Below are 12,594 nucleotides of genomic sequence, written 5' to 3'. Positions count from 1 at the left end.
TTAATGAGTCGAGGGACCTACTGGAGGCTTCCGTGTGTCCAAAACCTGGTAACTCTAAACAGTCAGCTCTGCCAGGATCTGGACAGGTTCAACCTCACTGCCTGGAGGTTGACCGCACCGTACGTGGAGACAGAGGATTGTCCCAGGGCGTTTTAAGAACACTGGCCCACTCTAGAGCGGACTCAACCAATCGTAGTTACCAGAGGATCGCCCAAGTATTTAACGATTGGGGAGCCAGGAGGCAGTGCGAGACAACATCTATCGAATCAGTCCTGGAGTTTTTACAAGAAGGGTTGGACAAAGGATTGTCCCCAGCCACCTTGAGAGTACATGTCTCGGCGTTATCCGCTCTATTGGGGACTAGACTGTCTCAGAATCCTCTTATAAGGCAATTCCAGAAAGGGGCCTCCAGGCTCCGACCCCCGGTTCGGCCCCCGGCTCCCCAATGGGACTTAGCTGCGGTCCTGCAAGGGCTATGTGGCCCTCCATTTGAACCTTTAGCTGAAGTGGACTTCAAGTACCTCTCTTGGAAGGTGACTTTTTTGCTGGCGATCACATCGGCCAAGCGAGTGGGTGAGCTCCAGGCCTTGGCGGCATCAGAGCCATACACAGTCTTTTTTCCAGACAGAGTCCAGCTTAGGTTCGTTCAAGGTTTTCTGCCCAAGGTTCCGTCAGTGGAAAATATAAACCAGACTATAACCTTGCCCACTTTTTTCCCCTCTCCCTCCTCGGAGTGGGAGGAGAGGATGCATAGTCTGGATCTGGTGCGAACATTGCAAGTATACCTGGACCGAACAGGCCCATTCCGTAAGTCAGAAAACCTGCTCATCAATTTTTTTGGTCACAACAGAGGTGTCAAGGCATCCAAACCCACTCTGTCGAGGTGGATCAGAGAAGCCATCTCAGTGGCCTTACAGTCACAAGGGCTGCAGGTTCCGGAATTTTTGCGAGCCCACGCTACCAGGTCGGTGGCTGCATCATGGGCAGAGAGGCAATCCCTCTCAGGAGACCAAATCTGTGCGGCTGCATCTTGGTCTTCCCACTTGACGTTCGCCAGACACTATAGGTTAGACTGGCATGTTTCCAAGGCAAAATCTTTTGGTTATTCTATCCTGACCTCTGCTTGTCAGGATCGCCCTCCCTAGAAGGGGTATTACTTGTTAAGTCCCCATCTTGTGCTGCTGTTTGGGCGTAGGGGGAATGGAAGATTATGTAGATAATCTGTTTTCCCTTAGCCCAAACAGCAGCACAAAGCTCCCTCCCTTTCTTGTTAAAGGATAAATTATTATAGTCGGTATGGTACTTGGAGACTAACACAGGGAGGGGGAGGTCTCCTGGACCTTTTATGGGAGGGTAACTAGTTAGTTTATTAAAAGTTCCACCTGTCCTAACAGTACACAGGGGCAGGAATACCCCATCTTGTGCTGCTGTTTGGGCTAAGGGAAAACAGATTATCTACATAATCTTCCATTCAGACGCGGGGATACCTAAAATTTTATGTTTCACAGTTTTTAACTACTTTTATATGTGTTCTAGGGAAAGGGGGGTGATTTGAACTTTTAATTCTTTTTATATTTTTTTTAACTTTTTTTTTAATTTTTTTTTTGCATTTATTAGACCCCCTAGGGGTGTTGAACCCCAGGGGGTCTGATCACTAATGCAATGCATTACAATGCTAATGCATTGCAAAAAAGCATCCTTTCTTTTGCAGGCTGCATAGACCAGCCTGCAAAAGAGAGGATTTGCAGACAAGCCTGGGAGCCTGTACAAGGCTCCCAGCTGTCATGGCAACGGGACGTCAGCCCTGGAGCATGCTCCAGGAGCCGGCGATCCCGGCAAAAATGGCGGCGCCCATGCGCCGCCGGGAAAATGGCGCCTCCGGCGCCTTTGACCGCGGTGCCGGAGGGGTTAATGCCTCCGATCGGTCCGGGGACCGATCGGAGGCATTAGAGCCGGTTGTCTACTGCTTAAAGCAGTAGACACCCGGCGGCTATGGCGGCCGCCCGGCTCCCGGGCGGTCACCATAGTTACAGACCCGACATGCGCCGTACTATTACGGCGCATGTCGGGAAGGGGTTAATATCCCTCTGCCACATTCAATATACCACTATTCTAAATGGAACTAGGTAGGTAGGGGCTCCATTTCAAATTTTGCATTGGGGCCCAAGAGATTCAACTTACTGATCTGCTTTTCATCTTCCTACCCATGGCGGATTACGTAAGCAGATCATTAGCATTCCGCTGCAGTTTTCTGACACTGGTTAGCCCTAGTTGTATCAGTGACTAAACGAATGGGCTTTGACATGTTATTACCAGTGCTTATATTCCCATTCACCACTGACTCAGACTCTTCTATTTTCCCACCGTCCCACTCTGACTCCTGTCCCTTCATAAATGGCTGACAGCCATGGCAGGTCAGAAGCAATAAACATTCTCCAATTCATTAAAAGCCAGAGACTGAATTTCTGTCGAAGTAAATATATGACAGCATTTGGGTGGAACTTGTGATCACGTGTTGAGAGACCTTATCATGATAGGAAGAGTCAGCTTGTTATATAACAGTGTAAAGGTTTATTAATATCCTGAAGGAAAACACAGGAATAGGGAAAACGTCCAGAATAACAAAAATATCAGTCAATGTCTCATTAGCTTACATCATCAGAGAAGTTAGGTTTCTTCATCTGGATATCTTGTAGAGTTACAGCTTGGTCATCTGGTTGATGGACTTGTGGGCTGGTCACAACATATCCTCCATGAATGATCACCACCACCACCCACAATGGCCCAGAAATGTGTATTAGTCACTCATTTATGTTCATGAGAGGGGGAGTTACCTTCCATCTTGTTGCTATGTACGGACATTTCTAAAATGGTGCACGCTAAACACACCCATGTACCAAAATATAAAAGAGGGAATTCAGCAGAGTATTAACCCTTTGTATGCCATGAATATTGTAATATCATAATATTTAACAGTAACAAGCCATACATCTAATTATACGATGTTAATAATTGTATAATATAATTAGAAATAGTTAAAGGGGTTGTCCAGTTTCAGACAAATATTGAGAGACAAAAGTTATTGTCTTTGTTATGTTTTTTTCTATGTAATGTCCCAATATACTTTTTGTATCGATTCCTTATAGCTCTCTAGATCTCCACTTGCTGTCATTCATTCTGGTTAGCCTAGGTTCACCCTAGAGGATCAGAACAAGGGAGAGGCGGACTGCCAAAGTAGTGATAACATACAGAGTCCAATGGACTCCATTAAATAAACTGAAACCAGCGGACGAAAAAATCCATCATGCAGGACATTTCCCTCTGCTGATTTTCAGGTGAATAATACAAGAGAGTCTCCAATGGAAACTCCGGGACTGATGTGAGTGTTGCCTTACTATAAGTGGATAAAATCAGTCCATGGCCATGTGATGGACACGCACGTGCACAGCTCGTTATAGTCTTTTTTTCTAATTTCGACTCCACGACAGTCCTGGTTAGCAGCCATACACCGGATTCTGGTGTCTGAATAAGTAGCCGTTCTTGTTTATGGGTGAGCATTTTTACTGGAAAAAGGATTACATGTATATGTCACACTATGTGCCTGGATGTGACCAGAGGTGCATTTTTGGTCCGTTGTGGTGCATCTCCGTATGCAACTCACGAACCACTTTTTTAGACAGCCAGTGGAGTGGTTGGGAATTTAAGCGGGCGCTCTAGTCCTCCAGATTTACCATGGATTACTAAGCGGTCAAATAGGGCCTATCACACTATTCAGTCTCCTGGCACATGTCTATTCAACACATGACTACACAGGTACAGTAACTGATAAACACGCCCCAGAAATGTCTCCTTAGGGCATATTTATAGATCGCCACTTACCCCATCCTAAGAGTGCCATTACATAGCAGTTATCTGCTCTTCCTAGCACCAAACTTCCCAGCACAGCATGTGGTAAGACCAACTCTCCGCCATACCTACTTTACACCAGTGTGCTACCCTTTACTTGGGAAGTAACATTGTTTTTTTATTTCTGTTTTCTGATTCTACTTTTTCTGTTGTATGCCATTACTTATGACCAGGTTACTGTAGCTGTCATGCCATCATAGTCATTCCACTCTGACAATATTTTATGTACGTTTCTATAGTAAATCTAACCACATTAATCTTATGCATGTTTCCTTAACTGTACTCTACTACACTAAACAGATTGTCATACTCTTTCAGCTTTTATCCACATAGCCAGAAGGGATCTACCTCCTCACGATGATACTTACCTCTTACATCTACTTGGTCATCATAATGGGTCTATTTGCCATAAAGTCTGAACTTTGCTGATTCATTCACATTCTGTTTCCGGTAATACACTGTATACACAGGGCATCTTGCTTATTATTTTGTATATTGTGATACCTTTAGTATGATGCATTTTGTATATTGTGATGAAGTTTGTAATATCCTGTTACTGTGTCTGCTGATGGTCCAGAGGGCTGAAATGTCACTTGTAATTTTGTCTGTGGATTTTCTCCTACAAATAAAATACCTGACTGCATTGCTTCATGGAAGTACTGAGTTCTTTTTGATGTCTGATATAGGGTTGGGACCAGCGCCAACTGTTTTTTTTTTTTTTTTCTCACCAAACTAACACAGGAGAGCTGCCGCTCTCCTGCGCTGGTTCAGACGTCTGTATCTCAGGGCAGGTGGCGTCATCATGCCGCCTACGCTGAGACGCAGACGTCTTACTGCCGGGAGAAGAGTAGGCGGGAGCAGCAGCGTAAACGGTAAGTAAAACAACATATATATATTTTTTTTTATAATAGGCCGCTACCTGCTGGAATATCCCCAGCAGGTAGCGGCCTATTTACCAATCTCCCCGGACCTGCTCACTGCCGCCCCCGCTTCCCCTTGTACTATAGGCCGCGGAGGCCGGCAGTGAATAGGCTCGGGGCCAGGCCACGATCCCACTACCGCTATTATTATACTCGGGGGGGGGGGGGGGGGGGGGGGGGGGGGGTTCAGACCCCCGAGTATAATAATCGGAGCCCCAGGGGAGGTGAGAGAACATAATAAACAATGTTACTTACCTCTCTGGGATCCGATGTTAATCCTAGCAGGCTTCGGGCCTATACGGTAATATCCCAGATGTCACGTGGTCTGGAATATTACCATATAGGCCCGAAACCTGTGCTAGTAGTAATAGCCTATTACTGCTAGCACAGGCTTTGGGCCTGTATGGCAACAGGCTGTTACTGCTACCACAGGCTTTGGGCCTATATGGTAATATCCCAGACCATGTGACTTCTGACACACTACCATACAGGCCTGATAGAATTAACATCGGATCCCGGAGAGGTAACAGTTTATGTTGTTCCCTCATCTCCCCTGGGACTCCAATACTCAAATACTAGTATTAATAGTTCATAGGTGTGCAACTGTGGGGCATAACAGAGCTTGAAGGGTCCACTGTGGCCCCTGTAACCTCTATTATGACCCACAGCACCCCCCCCCCCCCCCTCAGTATAGTGCCACAGGTCCTAGTACTGACACACCACCAAAGCTGGTGTTGGGGGTGGGGGGGAGGCCTTAGGAACCCCATACTTTCATTGCTAGATGCAGGGGCTGCCGATCGCTTGCTTCTTGTAAAAGTTTCCCTGCACAATAGCAGCTTCCTGTGCCACCACTCCCCCTCAGCATCGGACTGTGAGAGGAGAAGTCCTGTGCGATGTAGCTGCTTTCTACACTGCCAGACAGAGCTGCACATGAGTTTACTCCCACATCCTGTGCACCCAGCAATTCAGCCAAATGTAAGTATATTTTTGGGTAAAATATGTATAGATTTGTATTTGTTTACATTATGTGTACATTATATTGTGTGAGTCCTGTATGTGTGTAGATAGGGGGGGGTGTATTTGTTGTATATAAATATGTGTGTGAATAAATGGCTAAATGTGTAAGTATATACAGCATATCAATGGCTCCGTTTGCGCTTCTATACAAGTCTACCATTATACATACTAGATTTGTATTTTATAATGTGAAGTCTGCTTGGGGGCATTAAAAAGCGGTTAGCTTCAGGAAACCTGCGGGCCCTGATCCAGGGAGTGAAGCATACTCCCCCCGTCCAATGTCTTTGGGAAATCAGAATCACCCCTTCAAGTAAACTCGCACTGAAAGTGGGATTACTGCCACTTCAGCTGCGGCTGCAGACAAGTAGGGGGACTGGGTGACTATAAATGAAGAGAGTTGCAGGCCTGTACAGGGAAGCCAGACTCCTAGCATCCCAAGGGGGAAGGGGGTACAATTAATGTGGAGCAGTTTCCACATTAGTCTGAGGATCCCCCTGCATTCTGAGAGAAAATAAAGAAATAAAACTAATATACCGTATATACTCGAGTATAAGCCGACCCGAATATAAGCCGACCCGAATATAAGCCGACCCCCCTAATTTTACCACAAAAAACTGGGAAAACTTATTGACTCGAGTATAAGCCTAGGGGGAAATGCAGCAGCTACTGGAAAATTTCAAAAATTAAAATGGCCGAGTTCTTGGGTGCAGTAAGTGCTGGGAAAGGGGAGGGGGTGTTTTGGTTGTCTGTCTGCCCCTTCCCTGAGCTTGAGGACTGGGTTTTTTTACCCCCACTTGGAATTCAGCCTGGCTGAATATAGGGGATCTGCAGTGCTCCTATTAACCCCTTCCCGACGGAATAGAAGCACTGCAGATCCCCTATATTCAGTAGACCGGGCACTGTCAGACACAGGGATACCTAATGTGTTTGTGTTTCACAGTTATTTTCTACTTTGAGGGCAGGTTCACACCAGCGCCCAATCTCAGTTATGCAGGTTTCCGTTTCCTGCCCGAGAAACATTCATGGGTTTGAAAAGTGTCCGCCGGTGAGCGTCTTCTGCTCTCCGCATTGAAACAGTTTTTTTTTTTTTTTTTAGTCGGACATGCAGGACTTTGTGTCCAGTAAAAAACAAAACTGTTTCGCCATGGGCAGCAGAAGACGGCTCACCCACAGACACTGAATGTCGGTTTCTGTCTTCTGCTGACAGAAAACGGAAACCTGCATAACTGAGATCAGGTGCTGGTGTGAACCCGCTGTGAACTTTTATTTATTTTATTTTTTATTATATTTTTTTTAAACTTTTTTTTAGCCCCCCTGGGGGACTTGAACCTGCAGTCATTTGATTGCAAGTTCCATAGACGGCAATACAAGTGTATTGCCGTCTATGGGAGATTCTCTACATTACTATTACGGCTGGTTATAGACCAGCCGTAATAGTAATATAGCGATGACAGGCCTGGGAGCCTTCATTAGGCTCCCGGTTGTCGTCGGAACAGGTTGGCTACTGCGAGCTCGCTGCGCAGGAGCCGGCCTGCAACTTTAAAGGTATGGGGCCGGTGGGCACCGGCCCCGGGGGCTAATTTTGAACTAGGAGGGGGGAGGGCATCTCCGAAAGGCACCTCCGCTGTAACACTTACAGCGGAGATGCCACAGCTTATGCCTACAATCAGAGATCGCAGGCATAAGCTTCAGCATCTCTGCTATAAGCATTACAGCGGAGGTGCTGGTTTCTATGGCGACCGCTCTGCAGAGCGGCGCCATTACGTTTACAGCCCGGCATCCTGACCCGGCATCCAGACACCGCGGCGGGTGCCGGGGCCCACAGCATCGCCACACTCCTGCCAGGAGCGCGGCGATGCTGTACATTAAAATCTGCATAAGTACTTACGGTACTTCTGCTAGCAGGGCAGGAAGCAGACATGCCGGGTGCGGGCCTGAGTTTACGTGGCTACGTCACCCGGCGTGTGATGGAGCGGTGGGGGGGCGGGGTCTGCTATCCTGGCCTGCTAGCAGAAAATTACCGTAATGACCCGAATATAAGCCGAGGAGCACTTTTTCAGCACAAAAACTGTGCTGAAAAACTCGGCTTATACTCGAGTATATACGGTAATAAAAAAAAACATAAGACCTGCAAGCAGGACACATCTGCCTTCTATGGACACTAGGCTAAAACTGATTCACTTCCTCTCTATGGAGAGGGTATAGTACACTTGGGAAGAGCCTACACGTTATTTCTTAGCCTATACCCATGGCGCTGTGTTACCCAATTATAAACGACAAAATATTTTTTTTCCAACTGATTTCCCCTATCCATTGCAATAGTTTATAAGTAACAGGAATACGTACATAATTTTATTACTGTTGGTGGGGTTAGAAGCTGCAGTATTGGCCCATGGTGGAATTTTTAAGATCACCATTATTTTACACAGTCACATTAGTCAAAAACCTTTAAGGGCTATTTCAACCTTACATTTTTTCTTTGCTGCTTCTCTCTGTAATGTGATTGCCAGCACAGGAGCAGGGAGAGTGGATAGATACAGAAGGTAAGAATGTAGGGATGGTAAACTTTCCTATCCTCTCTATAGGGAGTCATCTGCGACCAACCAGATTAGTTAAATTGTCAGGGAGATCGCCTGTAAAAGTAAAAATCTAATAATTTAGAATGAAACTTGGACATGTAGCACATAGTTTAATTTCACAATTAGTATAATACAAATGTAACAGTTGTGGTGTCAGTTACACTTGCAATAACATGGACTCCAACTCAGGGATTTAACAGGCTGCAGCTCTTCACAGATTGACAATGGTGCAGAGCACAGGCATACAGGAGCACTTCTTCGCTTGTCTTCTACAAGCCAGTACAACAGGCTATGTATCTATCACATATTGGCCACAGCATTTCCCAAAGGCCAATGGCAAGCTAGCATTTGATGAAGGTACCCGATCAGTCACAGCTATATCAATGCTTGTTGATGGTCATAGATCACTCCTCAAATCCACAGAAAACTGAACTTCTTAATATTATTTTTTTAAGATACTGCTTTACCTAACTGTGCTTTCTGCTTTTCACAAGTGTACTATGTGACCAGGAAAATTCATGACTAAAACATTAAATTATATGTACCACCCCTCCCCTGACAGAAAAATGAAAAACTTAAAAGAAAAGAGCAGAAACTGTCCAAAACACAAGTCAGGATATAGTAACTATTGCACAGGCAGATGAACAGGTGACGTCTGTCAGTGAAAAAGATACTAAGGAAAAAGATGAAAATGCTGTTGGTAAAATGAAGTTCATAATGAAGCGACTCTGGGGGTTGTCACTCTCTCTGCTCCATCTTCACTTTTGGTGGTTTTAAAAATGTCCTCGCTTTCTTTTCCTTTTTGCCTTTTTTGTGTGCTTGGAAATTTCTCCAGCTGTCAACGCGTCCATCTCGACTTTCCTAAAAATACATGCATGTTAGTATCCAGGCAATATCAACAAATAGACAGAACATTATGGCTTCCGCAGCAGTGGTATTGGAAAGTCTTCTAGTTGTCAACCAAGTTTCCAGGGAATAGACAGTTTGTGAATACAGGCTTCAAGAAGGCCCTGAAGACTCACCTATTCAGGAAGGCCTACAACCTCCAATAACACTATCACCTCACTGCCATCTGTACAGTCTCCCCCTCTCCTTCTGTCTCTACCCCCCTTCCCTCATAGATTGTAAGCCCTCGCGGACAGGGCCCTCTACCCCACTGTGCCAGTCGGTCACTGTTAGTATTATATCTACCCGTATATTCTGTGTATTGTATGTAAACCCCCAAATGTAAAGCACCATGGAATTAATGGTGCTATATAAATAAACAATAATAATAAATAAATACCTCTCATACAGATAGCTGTTAACGTTAATAAAAAATAAAATCATGCAGTTCCAACTGCATGCCTCTATGGCCATAGAAAATGGTACACACTATTGTCTATGAGAGAATATTCTAGGCATGTTGAGTGATCTGTGTAGAGAGTGGAGTAGATAAGATGTGAAAATAAGCTATTAGTACACAGAGTCCAACAGTCATATCTACATATACATGATAGCTGTGATCATCAGCGTGCTGATAAGTAAGAGGGCTGCTGATATAACGAATCGCTTCCAAAAAAAAAAAAAAAAAAAAAGGGAAGTACATAATTTTTAAGATATGGATAACATGGAAAAAAAATGAAATATTTTAAAATGTGTAGCATAAAAAATTTGATAAAAGCAATGTTTCCCTTATATTCGAGCAAAGGCAAATTAACTTGTTAAAGTATACCGTGATTTAAAAACACAAAACAAAAAAACAAACAAACCCGCAGATCTAAGCATCTTTACCATTCAGGAGGCCGAAGAGCATCAGGTTATTCAGAGCTGGTTTAGCACAGATTAATCCAACTCTGTCAGCAATACTCTGAACCTGGAAAACAACTTTAAGGCTAAGGCCCCACGGGACACATCGTGATTCTTCCCGCAGCACTTTGAACAGAAAGTTTGCGGAGTTTTCCTCCACGGACTGTTACTATTAGATCTACAGGAAAGACGCCGGCGTTTCTGTTGATATAATTGAAATGCCGCCTGTTTTGAAATGCAAAGTGGGCATGGGATTCGCATGAATCCCATCCACTTTGCAGATACTATATAACACCGCAATTTTTCATGCGGTGTTTCCAGCTCATAGGGCGCTGGCCTCAGGCTGAAGCCCCACATTGCGTAAACGCAAGCCAAGAATGGAAACAAAAGGAATGGGAAATATATAGGAAGCTCTAATACTTCCAACCTTCTGCTCAATCCACTCCTGACATTGGCTCAAAAAAACGCAGCAAAATCTGAAATAAAAAAAAAGCGGCGTTTCTGCAAGGTGGGGCCTCAGCCTAAAAGTAATGGCAATCTTAGACTGCATTTACACAGTATAGATTTAAACATAGAAGTATTGTGATACTTCAGTGTCCCATTCTGCAAGAGAGGTGGGGGGGGGGGAGGGGGTCTGGAGAAATACAGGAAGTGAGAAGAGGAGACAAGAGGCAAACTGCTGAAACAGTGAGATTGGGAATACCCCTTTAAGTTTATAGTCTCCCAAGGAAGCTAACATTTTGTGAGAGCAAACTTATTGGGACGGAGCCCTTTCTTTTACGGAAATTCAACAACACACTTTACAACAGGACACCTGATGTATTAAATATTTGTATTGAAGAGAACAGGAAGGGTAAATGTAGGGTTAACCCTTTTATTAACTTGTAGAGAGGAGAGGCAATAAGACAATTACTGGTTTCTTCTTTGGTAGATAAAACACTTTATGGTACAGTTCCACATATTTACACAGCAATATGAATTTTTAGCATGTCTGGCACCAGTTCAGTATTTAGCTTCGTAGGCCACTTTAACTCTAGACCAGTGATGGTGAACCTATGACACGTGTGTCAAAGGTGACACGTCAAGACATTTTGGATGACACACATTGGCAGCTCTTTATTGCAATAAGCAGCTGCCGATAATTTTTACTCACCTGCCCTACTCTTTGTGACGCTACACTTATGTCATAACCCTGAAGAACGCCAGGGTGCTATGTAAAGCACATTTAAAAAGCAGGGATAAAAATGGAGCTTTAAGAAAAATCTGGTTAACCCTGAAATTATATTATCTATTATGATATATATTCACACCAACCTAAAAAGCAAATGAATTTTAACCCACGTACTAAATATAGTGCTATGCATTTGCATGTTTATGCATTTGGAAATTTGGTGATCTAGACTATTAAAGTAAGAGGATAAGTGGAAGTAAACTCTAAAGCTGCGTTCACACTGAGTTTTTCGGTCAGGAAACTGACTCAAATTCCTCCTCCAAAAAAAAACCTCACCATACAGTCCTATAGTGAGGCGTTTTTAGGAGGAGGATTAAGACCGAGCGGGATGCCATAAAATCCATACAGGGGATCATACCTCTGCTTTATATTGCCATCATCTTTAAATGGTCCTTTTCTTTTGTAGGGCTTACAAGTGTGACAGTGATTTTACAGATTTACAATAACATTTCCAAAACATGTTAGGGACCACTTCAGCTCTGAATGGGATTATAAAGGCCTATATATTAGAAACTCCTCAAATAATTCAAAACCACATTTGGGAAGTTTGTTAACCTTTCAAGCATTTCACGGGAATTAAAGCAAAATGGAGATGAAATTTAAACATTTCATTTATTTTCAATAACTGTTGGTCAGTACAATTACAGTGATACCTTTTTTTTTTTTTTTTTTTTATATGCGTTACTAATTTCGCAGAACAAAAACCCATCAATTATTTTTGCATAGCCATCTTCTAAGTGATGGCTTATTTTTTTTGTGGGGGCAATCTGTGCATTTTATTGGTACTGACATATGATCTTTTGATCAGTTTTTATAGCATTTTTTTTTGTAAGGCGAGATGACGAAAAATCTTTTTTCCCATTTTTCCCAAAATAGGGCAAAACTAAAAGTACAACTCATAACGCAAAGAATAAGCCCTCATATAACTATAAAAGTTATGAATTTTAAAAGGTGGGGGAAGAAAATATGAAAAAGTTGCAGAGCATTAACGTACAAACAACCATGAGTCCTTAAAGGATTAAGGACTTACCAGATGATATCAATCATATTTTGGGGACTCTAGATATGCCTTTATATACAGCTATCAATATATCCAAAAGGTTATAAAGGCAGTTATGTTTTTTATAAGTTTCATTATGTAATAGGCTAAAAA

The 12,594-nt window shown here is 43.5% G+C and overlaps 1 protein-coding gene across 1 annotated transcript in view; it reads right to left on the bottom strand.

Moving 5' to 3' along the window:
- Nucleotides 1-8,517: 8,517 nt before the first annotated feature.
- Nucleotides 8,518-12,594, bottom strand: part of DNAJC8 (DnaJ heat shock protein family (Hsp40) member C8) — a 30,095-nt gene continuing 26,018 nt past the window's right edge. The window contains exon 9 of the mRNA XM_075264579.1: nucleotides 8,518-9,283. Coding sequence (XP_075120680.1) covers nucleotides 9,161-9,283 — 123 coding nt within the window. The 3' untranslated portion in view covers nucleotides 8,518-9,160. The remainder of the gene's footprint in view (nucleotides 9,284-12,594) is intronic.

This window comes from Leptodactylus fuscus, chromosome 2 (genome assembly GCF_031893055.1).
Source record: "Leptodactylus fuscus isolate aLepFus1 chromosome 2, aLepFus1.hap2, whole genome shotgun sequence".
Lineage (NCBI taxonomy): Eukaryota > Metazoa > Chordata > Amphibia > Anura > Leptodactylidae > Leptodactylus > Leptodactylus fuscus.
The sequence above is the reverse complement of the archived record's forward strand: the minus strand, read 5'-3'. Positions and strand labels throughout refer to the sequence as shown.